The sequence below is a fragment of the Nannospalax galili genome, unplaced genomic scaffold, assembly GCF_000622305.1.
Source record: "Nannospalax galili isolate Female #2095 unplaced genomic scaffold, S.galili_v1.0 scaffold100, whole genome shotgun sequence".
NCBI classification, from domain to species: domain Eukaryota; kingdom Metazoa; phylum Chordata; class Mammalia; order Rodentia; family Spalacidae; genus Nannospalax; species Nannospalax galili.
Genome location: NW_008352891.1, coordinates 14,073,588 through 14,100,679, shown reverse-complemented (window position 1 = coordinate 14,100,679; position 27,092 = coordinate 14,073,588). Strand labels below are relative to the sequence as shown.

The 27,092-nt window shown below is 43.8% G+C and overlaps 1 protein-coding gene across 5 annotated transcripts in view; it reads left to right on the top strand.

Moving 5' to 3' along the window:
- Sntg2 (syntrophin gamma 2) overlaps positions 1-27,092 on the top strand; it is a 236,258-nt gene that overhangs the window by 121,041 nt on the left and 88,125 nt on the right. For all 5 annotated transcript variants that reach the window (XM_008850183.2, XM_017802502.1, XM_017802501.2 and 2 more), the window contains exons 7-9: positions 3,076-3,163; positions 10,880-10,971; positions 23,023-23,150. In XM_008850183.2, coding sequence (XP_008848405.1) covers positions 3,076-3,163; positions 10,880-10,971; positions 23,023-23,150 — 308 coding nt within the window. The remainder of the gene's footprint in view (positions 1-3,075; positions 3,164-10,879; positions 10,972-23,022; positions 23,151-27,092) is intronic.

Sequence of the window (27,092 nt, the reverse complement as noted above, 5' to 3'; positions counted from 1 at the left end):
AGCCAAATTGCCCTTATGGAGAAGAGTCTCTACAAACATCCTTGCCAAAGTGTCTCCAAGGCTCAGATGGGAATAGTGGTGAAAGCTGTGTATTCTTTGCATGTTTTCAAAGCTTTTGAAACTACCCACGTGTAAGCACGTGGAGTGCCTGACTCAGACTCATGTCAGGGAAATCTGCCCCTCAGAAAACTGTACTGAGGTCCCAGAGTCCTCACTTTGGGTAGTTATCAGTCCCTGTTTATGGGTTGAGTGTTTGTGTCTGTTAAAGTCATATGTTGGTGGCCTCAGGAGGCTCTTGGGAGGTAACGGTCAAAAGTGTGGCTGTAATGATGGGAATGGGGCCTTTATAAGAAGACTCCAACTTGGCTTCTCTCTGTTAGTGAGCACACAGCACTCCCCCACTGCAAGTCAGAAGAGTGTGTCATAGGAACCAACCTGTGACATCAGCCAGCATGATGAGTTCAGGCCCACCTCCAGGACCCAGGCCCTGAGAAGAAAACTTGTGATGATCATTTTCTGATTTGGATCTGAAGACCCCAAAAACGCAGCCACTGGTGATCTCATGTAAGGGATGTCCTAGGTAGAAGAAAAACCTATTAAGATGTAGAATCCTCTCTAAGAAGGATGAACATGTGGCTTACCTTGATGGCATGGCTGGAGGTTGGAACAGCTGGCCCAGAGCAGCGTGCACCATGAATAGGATGTGGCCCAAGGGGTCAGTCTTCTGGGAACAGCATTGATTACAAAAGGCTACTGTGGTTTGCTGCTGGCTGTAGGAACTGCTGCCTCAGAGACCTGAGGTCCAGTCTCTCAACACTTGCCAGTGCAAGGCAGTTATTTGCTGAGGCAGAAGGACTATAGTCATTATGAACTGATTTTCCCCCCTGCTCCACTCACAGACTTTGACCTAGAGGAGGAGGAGGGTTGCTGGCAAATCAAAGCCTGTGTCTCATCCAGATCTTATGCTGAAGCATCAGGGCATGTGAGCATTTTGAGATTTGAGAAATCGACACTAACCTTTAATTAAAATAAAGTACTTGAGTGTTTCAGACAATTCTGCCCTTCTCTTCATGGATGGCTGTTACTCTCAAACAAAATGAGCTTGTCTATTGAGATACATAGAGACTTGTGTAAATATGTCATCACAGATGTTAATGCTTCAAACCACACTTGTACTACAGAATAGCTTTAGAAGGTTATGGGATAGATTTAAATTACATTTTATTTAATAATTTAATAATTCAATTATTTAATAATTGAATTATTAAATATTAAATTTACTATTTCAAACATACACATGCAAAGAGGAGCACAAAACAAACTGACCAGGGGCCAGTATAGCCTGGTTGTGCTGTCTAGGAAGTGGGGCAAGGTGTTCAGGGCTGTGACAGCCTGGGCTTCACAAATCCCAACAGTCCTGGGCATGTTCTTTGAGAACTAACCTGCACTGACTCTCAGGACCCAGGGCATCACAGCAGATGTCCACTCTCCGGTCTTTGTGACTGTCCCCTGCCTCACCCTCATGTGTCTGGTGCGCAGATACAAGGTGCCCTGAGTTGAAGTTTGCAAGGCAGGTCCTTTGCTTCAGAGAGAGGACATGGGCACACTAGGCTTTTCTCAGCCCATCCTTGAATCCACTTGTCAAGAAAAGAAAGTTCTACTTCCTTGGACTGGCCAGGGGAGCCAGTGCAGATGGGTCACCTTCTCCTGAGATCTGCACCAGCACAGAGGACATCCCAGCAGCCTCCTCTCTTTCCAGTGTCAACAAGGTTTTGGGTTTGTTTTTTTTTTTGCTCGTTTTGTGGGTTGCTTCTGGTCTGTTTGAACTACTAGATCTCTGACGGCAGACTGAACATTTGGGGACAGGTACCTATCAAGGGAAAAGACCCAAGTGCTATGTCCTTCTCTCTGCCCCGTCAGTGTACCCCCAACTAAGCAACAGGTCAAGGGAAGGCTTCGGAGAAAAGAGGATGGAGTTAGATTAGCTTCGCCTTGTCCTTGGTAAGGATGAGGCAAGGTAATGTACAGGTCCATGTGGTCATAGGGAGAAACACACCTGACACATCTGCCCTCAGAGGGTCTGGTCAGTTTCATGGGTCTGGGAGAAGTCAGTGAATGGTGGTGCTGGACAGGCAGCTGTGCCAGTTGGAAAAGCCCATGAAGGACATAGAAGGGTGTGGATGCTGGATGCTAGAGGCCGTAGGACTTTCAAATGACCTCTACTCAATTCTCAACCAGTCGTCCTGCCCCACTAAGAGTTTAGGGTGGTATTCTACACAGTAGCTGTCCAAGTAAGAACCGCTGAGCGTGACGTAGGAAGAAACTGGTGAGAGCAGAGGGAACAAACAAGTTGTGCAGGGCGCACACAGAGGAAAAGGTTCAAAGGGACAGTGGGATGAGCACCTGACGGTAGAAATATGTGGTCATAGGCATGGTGGGGCCCAAATCAATTATAGTAAATGCAGCTTCATAGAGTGTGGATTAATAGTGTTTTAATACAAGTTATTTAAGCAAAAGCAAATTTATTGTTCACAAAAAGCTCATTTTAGGCTCTGTGAATAATGAAGTAGATGTAAGGATGTATGATTGAAACCAAATCCACAAGGACAATTCCAGTCAAGAGAGTTACATGGTAATAGTGATACCCATCCAGTTCCTGAGAGCTAAGGTGGCCTTTGACCTTTGGCATTTATATTTATGCTTGGTTATGTCACATTTGCCCAGTTGATGTGTCTTTTGCCAGTGTCTGACACTTGGTTATTTGTATAAACAGATTGGCTTCTCATGCATGAGATTTTGCTTTCTGGTACGTTAAATTATCGAGCGTACAGATAGCCTTGTCTCATGGATAAATGTGGCAGATTTTGATGTCCATCCATATAGACAAAACACAGTGTGATGCACTCTGTGGTGTATATAGACACTTTACTCCAGTTTAGTACCATAGACTTTCAGGGTCTCAAGATTACTGTGGACTGAGTTCTTGGGAAGCAGGGGAGATTCACAAAGACTTTATTTTTCACTTCTGTCTGGTCCTCTTGTGATGGTGAAGTGCTGTTCTCACCTTCTCCACAGGTGCATCTTCTGAGAAATGCTGGTGATAATGTTACCGTCACTGTGGAGTATCTCAGGGACGCACCTTCCTTTCTGAAGCTCCCAGTGGGTAAGTGGGAAGGGAGAGACTTTATGGTGCTGTGGGATTTCCTTCCCACTTTATTTATCCAAATCCCTGGGCACAGTGAGCATTAATTATTTCCCAAGCACACATTCAAAGAGGAGAATAACTTAAACAGCAGAGTAACAAACGGCCCTAATGCCTGCATGTGAGCATGTCCACAGACTTTACAGCATGCATAATGAAATCACTGTCCATCAAGTAAATCTCTGTTTCTTGTTTCATGTGGACTCACAGTGACTCTGTTTACCTATGCATGAGCATACGCCGTACACACACACACACACACACACACACACACACACACACACACACACATGCACAGAGGCTTACCTGAACATATATGTAGACAAGTTTATACTCAAAATAGATAGGTTGACCTGATAATAGAAAATAAAAGTCATGATAAATGGACATTGCAGAGAATCTGCCGTGATGGACCAGAGCTTGTGACCCTCTCCTGTACTTCAACTGGGAACTAGTACGAATGTAATAACATGGAGCCTAGACACACACTTTATTGAACATAGTTTTGTGGTTTTTCACTTGTTCGCCTTAGTTGCCATGTTTGATAGAAGTTTCTGCCCCCTCTGTGGGTAGCAGAATGGGTCTAGGCCCTCTCTGCTCAGATGCTATATCCTTCAGTTCTAGGAAATGTCAGAAAGGCAAGACTCAGCCTCCCTAAGTCTGTCTGCTAGATGCAGGTGCAAGGACAGATGATAGCAATAGGAGCCCGCCTGGCTTGGGCCAGCCTTCCTTTCCTGTCCTGACTGGTCCTTCCTTCCTTCACTCTATCTTCTCCTCACATGAAGGAGTACCCCAGCTCCCTGGGCCATTGTAAGTGTTCATCTTTTCCCCTCTATCAACACTGTCAGCGTCTCCTTCATTTTCTGTGTAGGTGGCCTGGGTGTTGCTCCTGAGGCCACAGTAGCTGTGCACTCTGACCATTCACCCAATTCATACTCTGTCAAAAGGGCCATTAGAGTCAGAGCCTCCTTTCACTCTCTCTCCCTGGGAACCCTGAGCCTGTCATCTCCAGGAGACCACAGGGATGGCTGAGCTACCTGCTGTTCGTCGAGAAATCAGTCCCCGGTGCCATGCAGACACATGAGTAAGAGTTACAGCCTGCCCTGTGTTCTTGAGACACCATCTCTGTGACTGAGTCCCTGAGGAGCTAAAGAGGAGAATAGAGGACACCAAAGGGTTTTATGTGCACATAAGAGGATACCAGAATTAAGAAAAATAGAAAATGTCAGAAATTGGACCAAAGACTGGAAGGGAAAGAGAGATATTGCCAGATATCACTGTGGAATTTTCTGAAGGAGGCTGGGAGTATTCCCATGACCCAGAGGTAGCGTTGTGGTGAAGCCTGTGCAAAAGCACTCGGAGACACCAGGGGACTCCAACTTCCCTGAGTTAGGGATATATTAGGAAATCTACCCCTCTGCGAGCCACTCCGATGGGATGGGGAGGATGTGAGCAGGTGACACAGGACTTAGTGTTCTGTCAGTATAACCAGGGATGATGGAAAAGGAAGAAACTGAAGTATTTAAGAGACAGAGAAAAGGAGAGGCTACACAACACAGTGATAGAAAAAGGCATATATAAAACGATGAGAAAGCAATAAATAGTACATTTAACTTTGATATCTAAGGATAATTTCACACCCCTTTATGTCCTGTTTATGATCAATTCCATCAACTCTTAGAGGCCAGAGAGTGAAGCCAGGGACAGGTCTGTGCAGTTGGAAAGCAGAGGCAGGCAACACGGTTCATTGGAGGTAGATAGGGGTTCTGTTCCTGGGCATGATGCAGAAGTTGCCTCGCAGAGTGTGGGTGCAATGATGGCCGGTCCCACTGATGAGGACATAGTGACATGTGATCATGAAGGACAGGGAATGTCTGCAGTTTTTGAAATTTCAGAAATAATGATTTAAAGAAGAGGCTTGTGTTTCCCAGTGTCCAATGGCTATAACAAAAACACTGGAGAAAATAATTTTATTTAGTCACGGTTGAAAAGTTTTCAGTCCATGACCATTTGACCCTGTTGCTTTGGGCCTGTGGAACCCAGTGCACCATGGTAGGCATGCACGGTAAAGACCTTGTTCACATTGGTGGTCAGGAAGCAAAGAGAGAGACAAAGGGCACACCACCAATGACCTGATTTCTCCTACTAGGCTTCCTTTCCTCATAGTTCCTCTAACTCCCGGTGGTACCACAAACTGGGAACCAAACCTTTAGTATATGGCCTTTAGAGGACACATATTCAAACCACATGAGGATGGCAGAAATCTCCTCACAAGAAGTGATGGTGGGTGAGGGGTACAAGAGAGACGGTCCAGCCCCCAATATTCTCCCCAAGAATGTCAGAGACTGGATAATGTGAGTACTGATTTCCATCTCACATTTTACTGTTATACAAGCAGCAACCTACCTCCAGATGGGTGTCTTTTGCCTCCCACAAGGACCTATCTGTATGTCCTAGGTGTGTCTGTGTGCTTCAAAGGTGAAGAATAGTTATAAGCCTGCCCAGTGGTCAGCAAGAACCACACAGACGCCAGGACACTCGTTCAGGCTTTTCTTGCCTTCATTTAGGGTCAGAGACCTCTCTGCACAGAGAGAGATGGTGAATTGTATGTCTGTGGAAGGGGGTGCAATGCATGGTATAATGGAGCAAGAAAATTGAAACAGCCACAAGCATTTCAACATCTGTATGCTGAAGAAGAAATGCCATCACAGCTCCGAGGCTGTTGTTTCCCTCTGAGGATAGAAGAGGTCTTGAAACCCAGGAGCCCTATAGAATCTGAGGACTTGTTCCACAGATTTGAGTTATCTAGGAACTCTTGTGAGCCTGTTGCTGAGGCTGTACAGAGCTTAGCCTCTGTGGCTGGATCTACCTTGAATTCCTTTGAGCCCCACTGCTGAGGACCTGGGAAGAGCTCAGCCATTATGACTAGACACACCTTAACTTCCTGTGAACCCATTGCTGAGGACCTGTGCAGAGTTCAGCCTCTATGGCTGGACCCACCCGGACAAAGTTGGCTGAGAAGTTTGTCAGCATTCCTTACGAGACTCTGGACACTGAAGGACAGAAGTCATAGTGACCAGGTACTCAGATCACACAGGTGTGTGTCCCCAGACACCAGGGATGGAAGATGAGTTCTCCATTAATTTTACAAATATTCATTCTCTTTATATTTAGTTTTCTCAGCCTAAAACTGTTAAAATCTTAGTATCTATAAAAATGTAAGCACAAGGGCCATAATTGTTCCATAAATCCAGGCAAAACAGCCTCTAGTGAGTACACATCATTGAGGCAAAATTGCTCTGCCTGAGCAGACACTGTTGGGTCATTTTTCTGTATGAAGCAACATCTGTCCCACAGAGGCAATGACTGGTATGGAAAAACATCCGAATAGATTTATAAAGAAAATGTTCATTTCAGCATTTCTTAAATTTATATTAAAGGAAAAATAAATACCCACTGAGATTGAGCCAATAGAGCTATGCATCTTTTCTTCAGATGCTCAGACACTTGCTGTTTTTTATACTGATAAAGTTCACAGGTAGTTCACCATTTGAAAGTAATACCTTTGCAGGTTTTAGTGTTTCACTGTGTTGTACACTGATTAATCCCATGACAGTCCCATCACCCAAAAGAAGCCCTGTACCTGCTAGCAGTCATACGTCCCCATTTCTCTCCTCCAGCTTCTGGCAGCCACTGTTTTCTGCCTCTGTGAATTTGCCTTTTCTGGAAATGTATATAAATGTAGTCATAAAATTTGTGTCCTTGGCATGCGGTTTCTTCCACTTAGGATAAGGCTCTCAGAGTTCACTGGTGTGGTCACATGCATCTGCATGGTACTCCTGGTTGACTGGCTGCATATTCTCCTTTATATGGATGTAGGACATTGCTCTAGCTAATGGGCACTTGTTTCTATTTCTGGGCTGTTATGAATTATGCTGCTGTGAACATTCATCATCAAGATTTGTTTGGACATCTTTGTTGAGTCTCTGCATAGGGGAAGGAGAGCTGGGTCCTATGGTAATGCATGTTTAGCTTTGAATATTTACCAGAATGCTTCCCACCATGGCCTTTTTGGACCCAAAGTACTCTTGACAGATCATAGTTCAGTCTTTGAAGGAAGGTGTTTTTTAATAACTGATTATAAACTATAGTTAATATATTTTCTAATATGTTTATTTTTATTTTTAATTAATTAATTTTTATCTATGTGTATGAGTGTTTTGCTTGCATGTATGTAAATGCACCCATGTTTCACAAAGCCCACAGAGGCCAAAAGAGATTGTCAGATCTCCTAGAACTGGAGTTACAGAGAGTCATTAGCTGCCATGTGGGTGTTGGGAATCAAACCCTGGTCCTCTGGAAGAGCAGCCAGTGCTCTTAACAGCTGAGATATCTTTGAAGCCTTGATCTTCTTTATTTTTAGAACAACTGTTATATCACTAATAATTATTAGTACTGGGTTGGGGTAATAGCTCAGTTAGTAAAGCATGTGCCTTCCAAACATGAGGATTTGAGTTCAGTCCTCCAGAAGCCGCATGAAAACATCCAGGTGTGGTAGGACGCACTTAATCTCAGTGCTGCAGAGGCAGAGAAGGACCCTGAAGGTCCCTGGCTGGTCAGTTTAGCCAACTTGATGAGCTGACATGACTCATCAAGTGAGATGAGTGAGAGACTAACTCAAAATGCAAGGTAAATGGGCTCCTGCGGAAGTACCGGTGAGGTTGTCCTCTGGCCTCCACACAATCGTGTACACGTGTGTGCACATCGCCATATTCATCTTCTCACAAACGAACACACTCACACACACACACATGCACACATACGAAAATAATTACTAATACTGACCAGTTTTTAAAGAATGGAAAAGCTGGGGGCGAATGGAGGAAAGATATTACAACTACTCAAATTTCTCTTTGTGGGTACAGAAGCAAAGATGTAAGTCCTTGAGAAATTAATTAATGGGAATCCAGTATCTGCGAAGGGCTGTCGGTTTAAAGCTCTTTATTTATTACTTGCCGCTTCTTCAGTCATGTGTTCACAGATTTTTTTTCTTCTGTCTCCCAGAGAAGCAGCATCACCCTGGGGATTTTAGGAGGGTGCAGGCAGTTTAAAATGCTTTCATCTTTCTCCCAGATAATGACAAGCTGATTATGGGTATAAACAAAACACTTTGCATGGAGTGTCCTAAAATGTGCATGGAAATGCCAAGAGAACAGGCCAGGTGCTGTTCCAAAAACAACACTCTGTAAAGACAAGTAATGAAAGCCTGACTGGGATCAACTCCACTGGGCAGTAACTGTATGCATCTATGGGAGTGAACTAGCAAAGAAAAGCTCAGCTGTTAATGTATTTGCTTAAATAAAGGTAAACAGTTATGTCTCTCAGCAACTTGATTTCCATATAGGAATGTGGCGAAGTGCTTGGTAGAAATACCAGTCCTCACAGACATTATGCAGATAGGAAAAGGGCACAGCAAGGTGTGTCGACTCCTGGGCTATGCACATTGGAGGGTGCAGAGGTGGATTTAAGCAACTAGCTTCAGAAGCCTCATCATCAGGCACCTGTGTCCATGTGTACTGAGGAGGTACACAGTGTGACAGTACACACATGCCATTGCTCTTCATCACAGCCCTAGGAGCAAGATGACCCGGTTGGGCATCCCAGATACAGATATGCAGGGTGGCACCCACCTAGTTCTCTGCAAGTCCCTTCTCACTGTCATTTCCTGTGGGTGGCTGGTGAGGGAGGTCATGCGCTCCTGTTCTAGTCTGTCCGTAGCATAGTGCACCCACCTTGATTTATGGTTAGTTGGTGATGGGTCTGAGACTACGCTGTCCTCAGCACTTCCTCTTAGGGTTCAGAAGGCCGAACCTCAGGGCTGTCTCTCTGCTTGGGGATGCTATGGAGTTCCTTGTGCACTGTCAGATGCTCTGTCTGGGAATCTATCAGTCAGGCAATGATGTTCAACCATCTACCTTTTGAAACATCACCACAAAAAAGGAGGAACTGAGGCACCATGTCACACACAGAAGCAGCTCTCAGTCAGATATGACCAGAAAATACTGAGGCTAGAAGGAGTCGTAGAACACAGTCTTTCTCTCAGCACTGTCTTCAGGCCTTGGAAATGTCCTGAAGCCTTGGCAATGGCCCCAGAGCTCCCTTTACAACTTGTAATGAAGCACTTAAGGTTTAACTTGGTTGTTAAACATGTGCAAATGCTGGTTGCAGGGTTGTATTTAAAAGGTCTATTGATTTTATTTCTGCTGTTATGATAAAAACACCCTGACCAAAAGCAACTTAGAGAATGTTCTAGTCTGCCTTCGATAGCTATGACAAAATACTCTGACCAATAACAACTTGGGGAGGAAAGGGTTTATTTGGCTTACATCTCCCAGGTCACTGTTCATTACTGAGGAAGTCCAAGGTACAAACTCGGGCAGGAACCTGGAGGCAGGAGCTGGAGCAACAGGCCATGGAGGAACACTCCTTACTGGCTTGCTTCCCTGGCCCATGCTCAGCCTGCTTTCTTATACAAAACAGAACAACCTGCCTGGGGTGGCACCTCCTACAGTGGGTTGGACCCTCCCACATCACTCAACAACCAAGAAAATGCCCCACAGACATGGCCACAGGCCAGTCCAATGGAGGAAATTCCCCAGTTGAGGCTCCCTCTACCTGGATGTGTCAAGTTGACAACTAAAGCTGTCCAGCACAAAGAAGAAACTTTTATTTGGCTTGCAGCTCCAGGTTACAGCCCGTTATTGCTGGGCAGTCAAGGCAGGCACTCAAAGCATCACATCCACAGTTGAGTGCCGAGAGAATAAATGTATAGATCCTTGTTCCTCTTGCTGCTTCTTGCTCTCAGCTAGCTTTCTCCTTTGAATGATGCCATCCACAGTAGGTGGATCTTCCTGCCTCAATTAACAGTCAGGACAATCTCCAACCCACATGCTCGCAGGCCAGCCTGAAAAACACTTTCTTCAGGTGATTCTAGATTGCATCAAGTTGATAGTTAAAAACAAACTAGCACAAAGAGAATTGTGGCTACTGGGCACCTCTGTCTCTAAACTGGGTGTGCTGAGGGTGAGCCTTTCCATATCGGCCCCGGGAAACCTTTGGATCAGATCATCTCCTCTGACAGTGGGACACTGAGCTGCCAAAAGTCACTGCAGTAAAATCTACCCATCCTCACATCATCTGCTCCATAGATGACATAGATGATGATGATGTGATGATGATGATGATGATGGCGACGACAATGATGGCAATGATGGTGTGACTGACACATGGTCACCCTGTCCGCATCTGCATTTTCTGTGTTTTTATATCACCTTTCTGCAGCATTAATAACCCCAATGTCAGCCATTGACCAGCATTTTGAAAGAGGGAGTGTGACATAACAGGGGAGGCTGGTGAGGAACTACAAGCTCACATGCACTCTTGCAACAGGCACAGCCCTGTTCTGTATCTTGTGGCTAGCAGCCTGTGACATGACAGGCAGGCAGCTGGGCCACATGGCCCTTACCTCCAGGAGCATTGTTGGGGAGGTAAGGCTCCAGGAAAGTAGGGAAGACCCGGCAATGGGTGCTGCAGTGTGTAGCTGTTCTACAGTCATGTAGTTTCATACAATACAGCTGTAAACTCCATCTGGAATGAATGCCTCTCCTTTTGTTTCAGGGTCCCCAGGGCCATCCAGTGACCACAGCAGCAGGGCCTCCTCGCCCCTCTTTGACAGTGGCCTGCACCTGAATGGACACTGCAGCCACACAGTAAGCACGTGCGTTCCTGTGATCTCATGATCCCCCTGAACCTTGCTACCTGGGGGTACAGGCTGAGGAAAAAACCTGCCCAGGGCCATCCGAGGTTCCCAAAGCAGTTCTGGAGGAAGCACTGAAGTGTGCATTGTTTGATATTTCCTCCCCTATGCATTCTTTGTCCTTGTACCCACTCTAAGTGCTTGCACCCTGGACCTCATGATTACATGGAAAATAGGTGCCATTCTTTGTTTTAAGGTAGAATTCAGAGTAGCCACTGCTTAGTAGTACAACCTTACCAATAGGAGTTGACTCAAGTTGTTTTTAGGAATCTCCCCAAAGACTCCCATGGAAGGGACGTAGTATGAGTTTATTCTAGAATTTACAGTGAATATCTAGGAAACACAAGTATTGTTTATTTGCCACAAGGCTTAATTCTGTGTCATGCCTCCACTATCCCAAGACCTCAGAACTGAGCAAAGGAAGGGAGGTGCTGCAGCCCACACTGGGGCCAGGGTCCCAGTACTTGTCTACCTGGATCTGCCTCTTAGCACTGAGACCAGCCTCCCTCAGGGTCGGTGGGCTTATTATCTACAGAGGCATTGGTGCAGAAGGAGAATTTTAACCTATAAGCAATTCGAAAGTACGTCTTACTATAATTGCACCCTTACATGGCCAGTGTGCTAGTTGGTGTTTATCAGTTTGACACAAACTAGAGTCACCTGGGAAGAAGTTGGGGCTTTCCCTCCATCAAAGTAGTCTGTAGGCATATCTGTGAGACATTTTCTTAATTGTTAATTAATGTAGAAAGGCCAAGCCCATTGTGGGCAGTGCCATCCCTGCCTGAGCAGGTCGGCCTGTTTAGGAGAGCAGAAAAAGGAAGGAGTTTAAAAGTAAGAGTCAGCCAGATCTGCCACAGGCAAGGGATGTGTTCTCTTTTATTGTAAGAACACAGCAAAGTGCTGAAGCCTCCTCGGAAAACAGGCATTTGCAAAGAAAGGCACATCAATCTGGACTTATATAGGAACTCTGTTGAACACAGCTGCAGAAATTTGCTCAGTACAAATGTCCTTGGGGGAATTGAGAGTCTTCTTCCTAAGCTTATTTCCTCAGGATGAGCAGGCAAGTTATCTTATGGCATAAAAGGAGGTAAGTCTGCCCTGAAAACAGTCTCTGTCAGCCCAGGAAGTGGCCAGCTGACAAAGCTTGAGCAAAGGCCAAGCTGCCAATTTGGACATTTGGCCACCTTAAGGAATTTATGTCCTATGGCTTCCTTTTAGGAAGTTTATGGTTCTCCTGCAAGTCACACATTCCATCAGTCTGGGCTGCATAAGAAAAACTGAGCAGGCAGGAGCAACTAGCCCATGAGCAGCATTCCTCCATGGTCTCTGCTTGGGTTCCTGCCTCTGGGTTCCTACCTTGAATTCCTGCCTTGGTTCTTCAAAGATGGACTGTGATGTGGTAGTGTGAGCCAAATAACCACTTCCCTCCCCAAGTTGTTTTTGGTCAGTGTTTTATTACAGTAACAGAAAGCAATCTAGAACAGCCAGCTACCTGATAGATTCCAGGAAAGAAGATTCATGCTTGTTAATAGAAGACACTTTAACTTCTCACTTTAACAGTTTAATATAGCTTTTGGTAATTAAAATTTTGGCTTCTGTGACTTACAAAGCAAAAGGCCGCATACTCCTAGTTCACATCACCCAGGCTCAGGCCTACCCAGACAAGCAGCATCCCAGAACAAGCAGTTATCACTGCCTTCACCCTCATTCCCACCAGCAGTGAACAGGGGCTCCTTTCCCCACATCCTCGCTAACATTTGTTGTCAGATTTCTTGATGATAGTCATTCTAACCGAGGTCAGGCTGTATCTCAAAGAAGTTTCAATGTGCATTTCTCTGATGACTAGTGATGTTGAATACTTTTAAAATACTTATTGGCCATTTGTGTTTCATCTTTTGAGAACTGTCTGTTATTTAATTAGCCCATTTATCGATCAGCAGTTTTAGCTTTTGGTATCTAATTTTTGCAATTCTTTATAAATTCTGGATATTTTTCTCCTTCTGAATGATGAGTTTGCTAAAAAAACAAAAACAAAAACAAAAACAAATAACCACGGGACATGGAAAAGGAAAAAAATGTAGATGTGGGAGCCCACAGCTGCCCCAGAAGACTGTCCATTGAGGCGGGTCAGCAGAGAGGAAGAAATGGCTCTTGTGGCTGTAGTCCTATGCTGCCCTAGATATGGGAGCTACTGATGAAGTGGATGCCTGCAAAGTCAGTTCTGTATTTCTTTCTACCGTGGCTGAGGACCCTCTAGTCAGCTCTCACAGAAGGTCTGCGCACTGTGCTTTGGTACTTATGAGCTCTGCGCTGTGTCACAGGACCTGAGACAACATCTTACCGCTTGGTCTTCACTCTAGTCCTGCTGCCTTGCAAGTGAACATGAAGGTAGAGAACACATTCAGCTAGCATAAGCTCTCTGTGTGGGAGCACATGACTGACACCTACATGGAGGCCTTGGCCAGGGTCATGGGGCAGGAAAGAGGAGGTAAGCTATGGCTGGCAGAGGCATGACTCTTGAAAGACAATAAAACCATGAGGTGAATAATTACTGTTGTAAAATTTACCATAACAAAATCACTAAAGAAGCTGAGTGGAAAATGAAAAGATTGACAGAGTGTGATGGCACGTGTCCTTCCCTCAGGTGAGGTGGGTGTTCCCCATACATCAGGGGAATCCCTGATTTCACAGTAAGGAATATGTAAGACCAAGCATGAATAGTGTTTATAAAGGGATGTAGTGATCCAGTCAAAATAACCCACCATCGAAGACATCAGGTAGTTTCCTTAAATTATATAGTGACAGCAATATTCATTAACTAGCTAATTAAAAAATGCTTCTTTAAAAAAAACTTGTTTCCTCCTAAACTAGAGAAGTCAGTGTTGACTGTTAAGTCTAGTTGCTCTATCTTTTACCCTTAAACTTCTGCATCCTGAAAATCTATTTGTTTATAACTTTTTGGGTTTGAGACAGGGTCTAACAATGTAGCCCTGGCTAGCCTGGAGCTCACTATATAGACCAGGCTAGTTGCACACTCATAGAAATATGCCTGCCCTCTGCCTTCTGATTACTGGGAGTAAAAGTGTGTGTCACCATCTTTGGCTGATTATAATTCTTTTATTGAAGAGCTTGAAATTCAAAAGTGTGTATTGTATCTGGGCTGAGATTCAACCTGCAGTGTGACTGTATCTTATCCAGTTTTAGATCTTGCAGGAAAAAAAATTGCTTCATATTACATTAGAATCTGGTTTTGTTTTATTTTTAAACAAATACAGAATATTTACATAGTGTTTCTAATAAGATGAGAAGTATTTGTAAAAGCAATATAGATAATTGTATGCTAACCAATTATGTTAGTTACTTCTTGTCACTGTGACAAAATACCTGAGGGAGGCAACTTCATGGAGGAAAGGTCTATTTTGCTTACAGTTTCAGAGGAATTTCAGTTCATCATGGTGGGAAGGCATGGAGGAGCTTGTGGAGTCAGGAGCATGTGGTGGAGGCCCTCACATCATGATGGATCAGGAAATAGAGAAAGTAGGTCAGAACCTGGGGTGTAACCTTCGAAGACCTTCCCTCCCAACCTTCCCAAGCCAGGTCTTACCTCGTAAAGGTTCCACAGCATTCAGAGGGCCCAGCATTCAAAGCCTGAGCCTGTAGAGGACATTTCACATTCAAACCATAGTGCCAGTTTACATATGAAAGCCCTGTTTTTTTTTAATGTTAAGGCCCATATTTTAATAAGATAACTATTTCCAAAGTCCATGTTGTTTGGAGTGAAGTGCACATACAGAGTCCAGATAAATCTGCCAAGCAGAAGGTGCAATCTGACTGCAGGGTCGTCCTCTGCATGTTAAGTGGCCTCCAGGCTTCAGAGGTGGAGCCTCTCAGCAGCTTTCTTTGACTCTGGGCACTTCCTGTTTTCTCATTTCAGCATGAATACATGAGTACAATTATGTTTGGATTGATTCCAATACATCCAGCTGTTAAATCGCCCTCATCAATACCATCCTCCTGGTTGTTTTCTGTTCTAGATTATTTTCAACAGATAGAAGAGGATAGGATTTGGGGTGGTGGCTTCCTGACAGAGTAATTCAGAGTAAAACTGTATTTCTTGACAAAGATCACTCCAGCACAGCTATCTTCTGTCCAGTTGTGCCTCTCCAGGAGGGAAAATCACAAACTCACTGTTCATAGGCGATGCTGGAAGGAACTGTCGGACTTACCTGCTATCACCTGGGTCCTCACCTCCCTGCTGGAACAGAAAAGGGACAGGGCTCTTGCCCTGATATTAAAGATTTGTTTTAGTCTGCCTTGCAGCAGAGATGCTCTGCAGCTCCATTCCCTAACTCAGAGGCCTGCTGTTGTCTAGGATGACTGAGAATCTCTGAGCTGATCTGCAACACAGCTGCCATGACACCAGTGAGCAGCTTCTATGCCAAACTGGCCCACTTCATGGAGACTGTGGGAGTGCCCACCTGAGGGAGGCCTGTGCTATGAGGAGGCTGCTCAGGGTTGATGTCTTGGAGCAGAGGCCCAAGCAGTAAAGAGACACTCCTAGGCTGTGGTGGTTGGGCTCACAGCACCAGGACCTCATAGAGAACTAAGAGTGCTTGTGGAAAGTAGGACAGGCACAAAGTTTGTTGGGGCCCAGGACATAGAAGTAGTAGAGGAGAATGATTACCATGGTGGAGGAAGATAGCAACTGACATTCACCTGGGTGTCTATATGAGGCTCCAGACCCACCACCATCTATAATGGCCCAACTACCTGCCCAGGCGTGTTAGTTTTCTTATTGCTATTACAGAATGCCTAATGCTAACAAGTTAAAAAAGGAAGGATATATTTCAGCTCACTGTTTCAGTGCAAACTGTTTCAGTGGTTTCAATCTCCATCACAGCAAAGACGATGTGGCAAATCAGAACAGTTCCTGCCATGCAGACAAGAAGCACAGAGAGAAAGCTTGAGTTCACTGGCTTTCTGCTTTCATGCCATCTGTGCCTCCAGCCTGTGGAATGGTGCCACACACATTCGGGGCATGCCTTCCCCTTTAGTTAACCCTCCCTGGAAACACACGTGAGTGAAAACACTGAGTTGTACTTTACTTAGTGTTTCTCAGCCCAATCAAGTTGAGATCTGCATTTTCAGGTCTGGCCAAGAAGTAAGACTACCAGAAGTAAGACAGAAGAAGCTGTTGCCCTATCCTTGGATCATATGGTTTTTCTCAGGAGGTACCAGGACTACTGGGAAAGCTTCAGGAGGCAGAGAACTCTTGTCAACAAAGAATTAGAAAGCATAGACCCCGCTCCATCTCTTGGGACCTGAAGACCCTGCTGTGGCTTGCTTGTTCATGTGAGCATCATGCATTTTAGAATTTGGTTCTCTGTCACAAAGTGTGGCATGCTAGTTGTCATTTGAGAGGTGCTATGGAGTTGCCTTGGGATTATGGAGGCCCTTGCCAAGGGGGAAAAGCAAAGAAACTCATTTTGTACACTGCATTTAGAAGTATGCTTCAGTTACCTGTTAAGGGTTAGAGATGAAGTAGTCTTCAAAAAAGTCATATGTTAAATGAAGGCTTAGTCCCTAGCTGCTGGATCCAGTCATTGAAAGAGATAGGTCATTGCTTGATCAGTGGATTAGTTCATTGATAGTCATAATTTGATTTCATTATTAGGAAGTGATGGAAACCCAGAGGTGGAGCCTGGTTGAAACAACTAGCCCTAGCTTTGAAGGGTGTCTTGTCCTGGCCCTACCTGTCACTCTCTCTGCCTCCAGGGTTCCCTGAGGTCAGTGGCTTTCCTCCATGTTATGGTGTGAATGTGAAATGTCACCTACAGGCTCATGTGTTTGAATACTTAGACCCAGCTGGTGGTGCTGTTTTAGGCAGCTGTGGAATTTTAGACACAGGACCTAGCTGGCAGACACAGGACTGTAGTGTTCTATAAAGGGCTTTTCTGGATTAATGGGCCTGCTGTTCCATCAGTGAGATGCTCCTGACACCATGTCTTCTCCAACAGGTTGGACTGGACTCTCAAACTATGAGCCAAAATAAATCTGTCCTCTTTTGAGTTGTTAGGTGTTTGCTCACAGCCATGAGAAAAGTAACTAATTCAGCCATTCGCTGTGGTGTTTCTTCCTGTCTTGGCATCAGCGGTGGACCCTACCAGCCATAAACTAAAAACTCTCAACAGTGAGCCAAAATAAATATTTCCTCTTTTTACTTCAGTATTTTATCACAATGACAGAAAAGGGACCTACTTCTCAGCTGTGGGGAGGAAAGCCCTGAGCATTTCTGTCTCATTTCTCCTCAGCCTTTTCTGCACGCAACAGAGCGTAGTAACGTTCACTCAGGTAGAAATGGTGTAAATCTATAGTTCATGTTGTTTCCAGCTCAACATGGGCCATTTCCTCTCCACAAAAATACTTCTGAGGACATGAAAGCAAAAACAACTCCCGACTTTCATTAAATTCTTAACTTTGCTGTAACTATTTTTCTGTAACTTTGGCTACAGGCTGCAAGTTTGGGAACTAGGAGCACTATTGAGGCCCAGAACCTCTCCTTTCGGTCTGTTCTCCTACCATGGAGAACATGGGCTACACAGACCAAGTGTCCAAGGAGCCAGGGATGCACAGGACCCATGTTCATTGAGTCATATGTACAGGCCAGGTGTATACAAGGCCAGATGTCCACAGGGCCAAGAAAGGACCGAACAGGAATCCTGGCAGCCATCTCTGCACTATGTCAGTGAAGTATTTTCAAATCTGTAGTGAAACAGGGCTATTCACACTCGTTATTTCTAATCACCCATTATCCTCTCTATCAGATGCTATAACTCAGAAAATTAAAAGTAGGCAAAGCTGGTGTGAGCTGTACACAAAGGCAGGACGTGAGTTTCTGGCAAGACAATGTCTTCTCTGTGTCTGCTTGCTGTGGGTTTCCCAGTCAGTCCTTTGGCAATGTCACCTGTTGCACTCATACTCAAAAAGTGCCACCCACCTTGCACAGATGTAAGGTATAGGAGTAGTTGGGACTTCTCACTGAAAGCTGTTGCTAATACTTCTCAGGTACTTAGAGATGATGGTCCCTCTAAGAACCAAATCAGCTGAGCCCATGTAGGAACTGAGCACATAGGTGTTGTTTTACAACTTTCCCTGTCAGCTAAGGCTTTTCTGGGGTCATTGATTATTCTCCGCTCTGGTCAAATATTTCTCTTTTCATTATGTTTGTTCAGTTCTGTTTGCTGAAATCCCATTACTGCAGGCCCACAGTCCCAGCAGGATTTATGAGGGTGGAAACTACAAGCTGAGACCCACAGGTGCATTTTGTCTGAGCAGTCATAATTATTTTCAGTAGTGCAGCCAGAGACAGATATTTGCACTAGGTTTAGTGATTATTTATTGATCAGAATATTCTTTAAAAACTAGTAGGTAGGGAAGGGGGTCTAAGTATGGTCAAAATATATTTTATGAATTTTTCAACAATTTAATAAAAGAAGAAAACCTGGAATCATACCAGGGTTACCTATGAACAGTATCATATCGAGATCTGGCAGGGCACTGTAAGGAGCTTTATACTAAAGAGCTACATAAGCAAAAGCTGGACTGGGACCTTTTGTTTATGGTGTAGAGAACTGAAACTTTGCATACACACCTTCTTAGTAATCTTTCATTACGTATTACGTCCGCATATCCATGACCCATAGCTTTAGCAAGTCCCCCAAGCACTTGTCCATTTTCATGCTTTGTAAATTGAGTCAATGGAAATAAACATCATGAAAAGAAACTGAAGTTTAACCTGTGAGCACTGAGTATTTTACCAACACCTGGATATGGCAGCCAGTCATAATAAATGTTAATTAGGGATTGCATTTTATTGTACTGATTGGAAAACTGGAGTTAACGGTTTGTTTCTAAAATTATGTTGATGCTCTACGTGGAAGGACTCCCAAGCAGCCCACAGATATGGGACGTTGGAGGCAAATTTCTTATAGCAGAGCAAGGTATAGAAGAACAGAGGATTCCACTTTGAATGACAGCTTCACTAAGGCAGCACTCTACAGTGCTGGACTAAACTGCAGTGTCAAGGTAACCAGGACACTAAAGGAGAATCCAGGGTCACATTCAGTATCTGTAAACTGAATTTTTAAAATATTTTTTTGTTTTATTTTATGTGTGTGAGTGTATTGCCTGCATGTAGGTAAGTGCACCCATGTTGTGCAATGCCTGTGGAGAACAGAAAAGGCCGTCGGATCCCCTGGAACTGGAGTTACGGACAGTTGTTAGCTGCCGTGTGTGCTGGGATTTGAACCTGGGTCTTCTGCAAGAACAGCCAGTGTTCTTAACTGCTGAGCCACCTCTCCAGCCCCTGTAAACTGAATTTTAATGAAAGTGACCTCAGGACTTGTCTTTTAGAAATTTCCATGTGATTTATATGCACAGTGAGGTTTTCAAGTTGATATGCTACATTTTGTCAGACATGGAAATCTGACTAAATAGAGAGCCACAGACTTCCTGTATAGCACAGGAATAGCATGGTTCTGAGGTGAGAAGATTCCAGATGATAAGTGGCAGTAGTTTAAAAAGTACTAAACTGAATAAAGCAAGGCACTTGTTTGCAAGAAACAGGTGGTTGAAGACTACCATCTGTGACGAGGCAGGTCGCAAGAGTCTAGATGTCTGTCCAGGGACAGTGGAAAAGAAAGATAACATGCCATTCTGCTGCCTTAAGAAGGCAAGGGGCAGTGCAGACTTCTAACTTAGCTGGACTCTGTGGGAGAAAACAGAAGTGACCTGCTAGAGGCAAGGAAAGAGGAAAAGTCTGTGTGCGTCTTCCCCAGTCTCTAGCTGAATCCTCAGACACAAATACAAGGAAACAGCTACTCAGGGCATGCTGAGGGAAGAGTGCCAAGGGTCGAGGACAAACAAGGATGCTAGAGGTCAAGCTGGATGACTGTGAAGTTCCCCCACACTAGGATTAGAGTGCAGTGAACTTTCCTCCCATCATCTAGCTGAGGATCCAGAGAGGTGACGCCTTAGGCACTATATTCATTACCTTTCTCATTCCTGTGGCAGAATATCTCAGGACACCTCATTCCATCACATCTGATATAGTTTTCTGTCTGGGTTCACTCTCCCTGTTAGACAAAGATCTCCCCATTGCTAATAGAAGGGTCAGTCTCATGATGAAGACCTTTGCCAACAGAAGGTGTGTTCAGCCTCAGGATACCAGGACCAAATCCCCTTTGATACTTAGTGACTGCTTCAGCCTGCTACAGTTAGTCATGAGACCTGTAGGAATTTAGCCTAAAGAATTGTGACCATCAATGTAGTTTGCAATGTGTATTGGAGTCTTGGGAGTGAGAAGAAAGTCTAAAATATTTTAGTTAATTCTCATGTGCTAAAAAAAAAAAAAGGCAGATTTCCAACAGTTACTGTTTTCTTGAGCACATTCTTATTGCCGCCTATAAAACCCATTTTCTATTTTCAAAATAATTATCAAAGCACAGTAGCTGTTTGAGAATGCAGAAAGGAAGCCTTGCAGAACGGTCTCTGGAGTGTGACACTTTCGGATGCAGTGCAAGGTGACAAACCCAGTTGTTCCTTCATACATATTACATTCCAGCCACCCTGTCTGATACTTTTTGATTTCTGCTTTAGTTTCTCCACACTGCTGTCTGGCAGCAGTGTCCAAGGGTGAGCATCCAATGAAGCTGGTACCATCTCAGGGTTTGCCATGAGGCTCACCACAGCTCAGATCCATGGCTTACTTGGGAGACCCACACATCTGTGTGCTTAACCCAGGAGAATGAGACTGTTCAGCAACTTCACAGCCTGCTCTCTTATCAGCAGAGCACTTGTCTACTCAACACATCTTCAAGGACACATATTTTCAGCTTCAGACCAAGACAATTGGGCCAAATGAACTCAGCAAGCCAGATCTACGTGGCTAGGCTCCTGGATCAGGTTTCCAGTGTAACTCTCAAGGCAGATCTTCACCTGAACACTTGAGACCAGTGATAAAAACCACCTGTCTCTCACATGGCACAGGATGTGGGCCAGGTTGAACACAGTAGACTACTCCATTCCCACCAAGGAAGGAGATGATGAGAAGACAGAGTTGTCCCCACTCCACAGTAACTCTGAATTTGGCAGGCACCTATGGGCAGGCCCTGGATTAGGGCGCATGCCCACTCCATGAGTCCTACTTTGTGGACCTCAGCTCTGGCCCTGGGCATCCTCCTTTCTCACCAGAAGCACCCTTCACTTTCAGCTAAGTGGCCCATCTGGCTTCCTACCCTCTCTACTTGGACTCAAAGGCTTGATCATTTTGCTTATTCTCTTTGTAGCAGATGTCATAATTCTTTCTAAAATTTTATCACAAGCGCATTTTATGGTTCATCTTTTACCTATTTCATTAAAGTTCCATCACAGCTCCCTTCAAGTGGACCTGTCAGAGACCTTGAGAGCCTCTGAAACCTGACAATTAAATAGGAGGAGCTGTAGTCTCCCCTTTGAGGGTCTTATATCCTCAGAGCTAAAAGAGGCACAACTCCCACATCTTTCTGAATGTATAACAAAGAAATGCCCACCATGCCTGACACTGCCCTAGAAATCCATCTCTCAATTGTGATTCATCGCTGTTAGCAGAATCTGGGAATTAAAAGCAATTTCATTTTTACCTATGGTGCTGGGCCTCCGACATCTATAAGTTCATTCTTGACCTCCTTCCCTTTCTGGTTCTACATCTTTCAGTTAAGAAAGATTCATGTTCTAGTCTCTCAGGTCCCACTGAGCAGCGGAGGGGCACATCCACTAATAAATAGATAGACTGTGAGAGCCTTTCCCCGAGTTCAGAGGCAAACCTGCCGAGTGGCTTGATATCCTGTGTGAATGTGCACTAGATGTCTACCCAGAGATGCAGGGCACCCAATCTCCATGCCTGGGGCTGGGAGTCACATCCATGTGGGATATCCATGATCAGAGCTAGGTGAACTCTGTCTATATGAGTCCCATACTAAGGTTGGAGAGTCAACATCCTTGTGGGGTGTCCATACCCACAGCTGGCCAAGTTTTTTCACATGAAAGTCTCATGCCAAGACTGAAGAGTGCATTTATATAAGGCTTCTTGACTCAGACTCGGGGTGTCACATCATTCTGGGGTGTCTATACTTCAATGGGAGAGTCACATCCTTGCATGGTGCCCATGCCTAGAGCTTGGTGAGTTCCGTTCATATGAGAGTCCCATACTAAGGCTGGAGACAACTTGTGGACCATCAGTATGAGACATCCATGTCCTGGCTTCAGGGTCTATACCTGCCTAACTATATTAAGCAGGGAATCTAGGGTAAAGACAGCCCATTAAGCTCACAGCTTTTTCAGAAACTAGAACAGTACCATCAGAACTTCCTTCGGCCTAGGACCCAATTTCTGACCCAGTGTTAGTTGGACCAGGTGAGGTAGTCCACCTAGGAATATTTGCAAGGGCTCTTCTCTCACCTCAGCCCCTGAGGAGTGACTACTTCTTTGCTAAGTCCACTAGACACCCAGATAGCAAGGTTGTTGCTACTGGCCAATAACAGATCCTGGGCTTGGACTCTATATAATGCTATTAACATTGCTATTATGTAGTGTGTCCTGGACCCAAATACTTTTTATGTGGGCACTTCCAGGTGGTTTGGCCCCTGTCCTCCCTTGGTCTCCACAGATGTAGTCCTGTGTCATGGCTGTGAAGTTCTCCAAATGCAGTTTTCTTGGCCCCCGTCTCTTTTGTAGCTTTCCTCCCCTCATAAAACATATTGCTAGAATACATTTTTAAGCTTTTGTATTCAGCTGTGAATGTGCTGCTTTCCTTCTGGATCTCTTAGACTTTATCTCACATGTTTTCATCAACTGAACTAGGTTAATCTAAGTTTTGTGGGACGGTTGCCTCAGCTTTCTATGAGCCTTTTCAGAGTGCAGTGCTCTGACTGGTTCTGTGATTACTGACTCTTTTTATTTCGCACAGGCCCCATCATCACCTTCCTCACCCACAGCTAATGAACCAAAGTATGAGAAGTGTTGGATAGACACCTTGTCGGTTCCTTTGTCCCTGGCTCGGATCTCAAGGTACAAAGGTGGAACAGAAAAGCTCAGGTATGTGACCATTGTTGGAAGTGGGGAAAACTGGTGAACTTGTCACTTTGGGAAACACCAGTGAGTCCAGTGGGAAAATCTGGTGAGCCCAACATTGTGCTAATTCAACAGTTCATCAACTGTTTCAATATCTGACAACACTGTGTGCAAGCACAGGCACTAGCTCTGCAGGGTAGTAGTTGAGAAAGACTTGAAGGCCAAAAGTAAAGGGTTATAGAAACAGTCCGAGTGCCTGATTCTTTTTTGATTAGTAACCATTCTCTCTCCTAGCAAGGGCTGTCACAAAATAGTCCTGAGGAAAAGAAATCTCATTTTCAGCTTTAAGTATCAACAGAATTAGATTCAATAAAAAGACTAGATGTTTGTTCAAATTACAAATTAATATAGAAAATCTCTTTAAACTCTTTGGGCTTCATTTTCTTCATTAATAAAATAAGAGAGGCCAGCTCCTGTGCTGAATAAATGCTGCTAGTTTGGGAACTCTGTTAATTAAGTAGTTTCGAGATGCATCCATGAAGTCTCTTGTACCCTTCTTCTGGGTAAACTGTGTAAGACAAGCAGACTGCTTAATCCCACCCCCATAGGTAGCTCAGAAGAGTGAGAGACCAGAGATGTTTCAGTCTTGAGACAAGTCAGATCTATAGGTAGGGAACAGCGATCTGCCCACCAGCTTCAGTCAGCAAAGGACTGGCATAACCATCTTGTTGTTTGTAAATTGAGCCTTGTCTGTCGTGAAATATGCATGTGTGTGTATTGGGGTGTGTGATATGTGGTGTGAGTGTAGTGTTGAACTGTGTAGTCAGAGGTTTGAACATGTACAGGTTTACAGGTTTCATTTTATTTATATGTAATAATTCTATATATTTGTGGGGCAATATATTCAATATATAATGTAATATTTCAATATATATAATGTCTGATGATAAAGCAGGGTAATGTACTCAATATTCTTTTGTCAGAACCAGAGAGATGGCTCAGTGATTAGGAGGCTTACTGCTCTTCCAGAGGACCCAAGTTCAGCTTCTAGCACCCATATCAGGCAGCTTACCTGTTACTCTAGCTTCTTTTCTGGTCTCCACAGGCAAGTGCACTCACCTGGATATACCCTCACATAGACACACATAATTAAAAATTAAAAATAAATCTTGTCTATTTGAGGGATTTTTAAGGTTCAGAATTATAGAATTTTTTTGTTTCTGTGAAAAAGTGACATCAAAATTTAAGATGAAATATTTACACTTTTTGTATAGTATCACCATTCAATAATATTAATTTTCCTAATCCAAAAGCGCCCAATGTGGCTACATCTATTTGGCCATCTTCAATTCCTTTCATCAATGTTTTCTAGGTTTCTGTCTATGGATCTTGAACTCCCTTGGTTAAATTTACTCCTTTAAAAAAAAAAAATTGTGCTATTACAAATGGGGTTGCTTTCTTAATTTCTTTTTATGTAGCTAGTGTTCAGAAACACTGCTGTCTAATGTTTGTTATTTTGTATCTTTCAAAATACTGTACTGAGTTCACATGTCAGTTTGAAAAGGTTGAATGTGTATCTATATGCGTATGAAGTCTTTGTGGCATTTTCTGTGTGTAAGGTCATGTGATCAGCTGACAACAATTCCATTTCTTCCTTTCCTATTCATAGGCCTACGTTTCACTTTTCCTCGCCCAGTGGCTCAGTCCAGCACTTCCCTCACTGTGCTGAATAGAGGCAGTGAAAGCCCACATACACTTGTTGCATTCCCATTTTTAGAGAAAATATTCAACTTTTTATCACTGAGTATGATATTTTCCATGGGGTATTTTTTTATGCCTTGATTACGCTAAGGGATGCTCATGCCTAATTTGTTGAGAATTTTTTCTTATCACGAGATGATGTTGAATTTTGTCAAGTTTTTTTCCTCAGTCCATTGAAATGATCATGCAAATTTTATCTTTCTTTCTCTTAACATGGTGTGTCATAGTTCTTATGTGTCCTTAACCATCCTTGCTTCTTAAGGACAAATTTTAAGTGAATGATCCTTTCACTGTGCTGTTGGATTTGTTTTGCTAATATTCGTGCATTCCCCATAATGCTTGCCCATCATATTCTTTTCTTGTCATGTGTCTGGCTTTAGAGCCAGAAAAAACAAAGTCATGGTCTTGTAAAATGACTTTAGATGTGTCCTATCCTTTTCAGTTCTTTGGAAGAGTTTGAAAAGCATTGGAGTTAAAGTTAGTTTGTTTTTATCTTTCTTCTCAATGTTCTATAAAACTCAACAGCACTGTTACCAGGGCCTCGGGTTTTCTTTAATGAGAATCTTCACTGATGATTCAATCCCCTTATTAGCTGCTAGCATTGTCTGTTTCTCCACGATTCAGTTTTAATCCTTCATATGGTTCTAGAAACTTACCATTTCTTCTCTATTATCCAACTACTTGGTATAGAATTGTTCACAGGTGTCTCCCATGATCACTTGTGTTCCTGTAGATCATGTACAATGTTTCCTTTTCATTTATGATTTTATTTATTTGAGTCTTCTCTCTTTTTCTTTTAATATGCCTAACTTTGATCCATTTTTTTTATCATTTTGAAAAACTAACTTTGATGGGTTTTTTTTCCTGTTGCCTCCTTTCCTTATTTATTTCTTCTGTCTCTATTGTTCTTTCCTGTGTTGGGAAGGCTTCTCTAGGAGAACAAAAGTTGTGTGTGTGTGTGTGTGTGTGTGTGTGTGTGTGTGTGTTATAAAGGGGATTTTTTAAGTTGGCTTATACATTGGGTGCTGGGTATTCCAACTATGTCCATCTCTAGACTGAAGAGACATACAGTCTGGTAGCTGCTCAGTCCATGAAGCTGGATGCTTTAGCAGTCCCATCCAGCATTAAAACCCTGAGTTCCCTGAAGAGTAACTGGTACTGTGTTTATATCAAAAGGCTGGTGCTAGAGAGATGGCTCAGCAGTTAAGAACACTGGTTGTTCTTGCAGAAGACCCGGGTTCGAAACCCAGCACCTACACGGCAGCTAACAACTGTCCGTAACTCCAGTTCCAGGGGATCTGACAGCCTCTTCTGTCTTCCGCGGGCATTGCAGGACACGGGTGCACTTACATGCAGGCAATATACCCATACGCATAAAATAAAAATACTACTAATAATAAAAAGGCTAATAAAGGTAGAGTCTGATGTCAGCGGAGCGTGTCCAGTAACAGTGATAAACACACTTATGCAGAAAGAGGAAGCGAACATCTGTTCCTTTTCCCTCTGGCTTTTTTTTTTTATTAGGGCCATCCATTGGAAGGTGCCACCGATACTGGGGGAATGCTGTGAGTTTTTATATTCATATGCTTTTCTGGCAATTACTTAGCTTTTTTTCATAAGAGATGAAGGAACTCTCTTCAGCATTTCTATGTTAATCACAGTGATAAGCTCCTTCAGTCTTTTAGTCTAAAGATGGCTTTGCTAGGCACTGTACTCTTGCTGGCAGCTCCTCCCCTCTAACGCTGTAATTCAGTGTCCCAACTCCTTCCTGACCTGCATAGCTTCTGTTAAGAATTTGACAGAGAGTGTGAGGATTGTTCCCTTATATACAATACTTTTCTTCCCTTTTGATGCTTCAAGATTCTCTCTTGGTCTTTGGCTTTTGACAATTGAATTAATATAATTGGCTATTCTGGTTTGAATTGTTCAGAGTATTTTGAGCTTCTGAAACTGGATAGCTATTTTTCTCCCAAGTTTCAGGATGTTTTTAGACAGTGCTCTCTGTCTTTTGTCTCTTTCCGCTCCATCTAGAACTCCATAACACATGTATTTGAAGGTATCCCATTGGTCCATTATGATGTATTTACTCTTTTTTATTTTCTTCCTCTTTCCTGATTGTCTTATTTCAAATGACCTGCCTTTGAGTTCACTGCTTCTGTCTTCTGCATAGTTGAGTCAGCTGTTGAAGCTGTGTCTGCAGGGGAA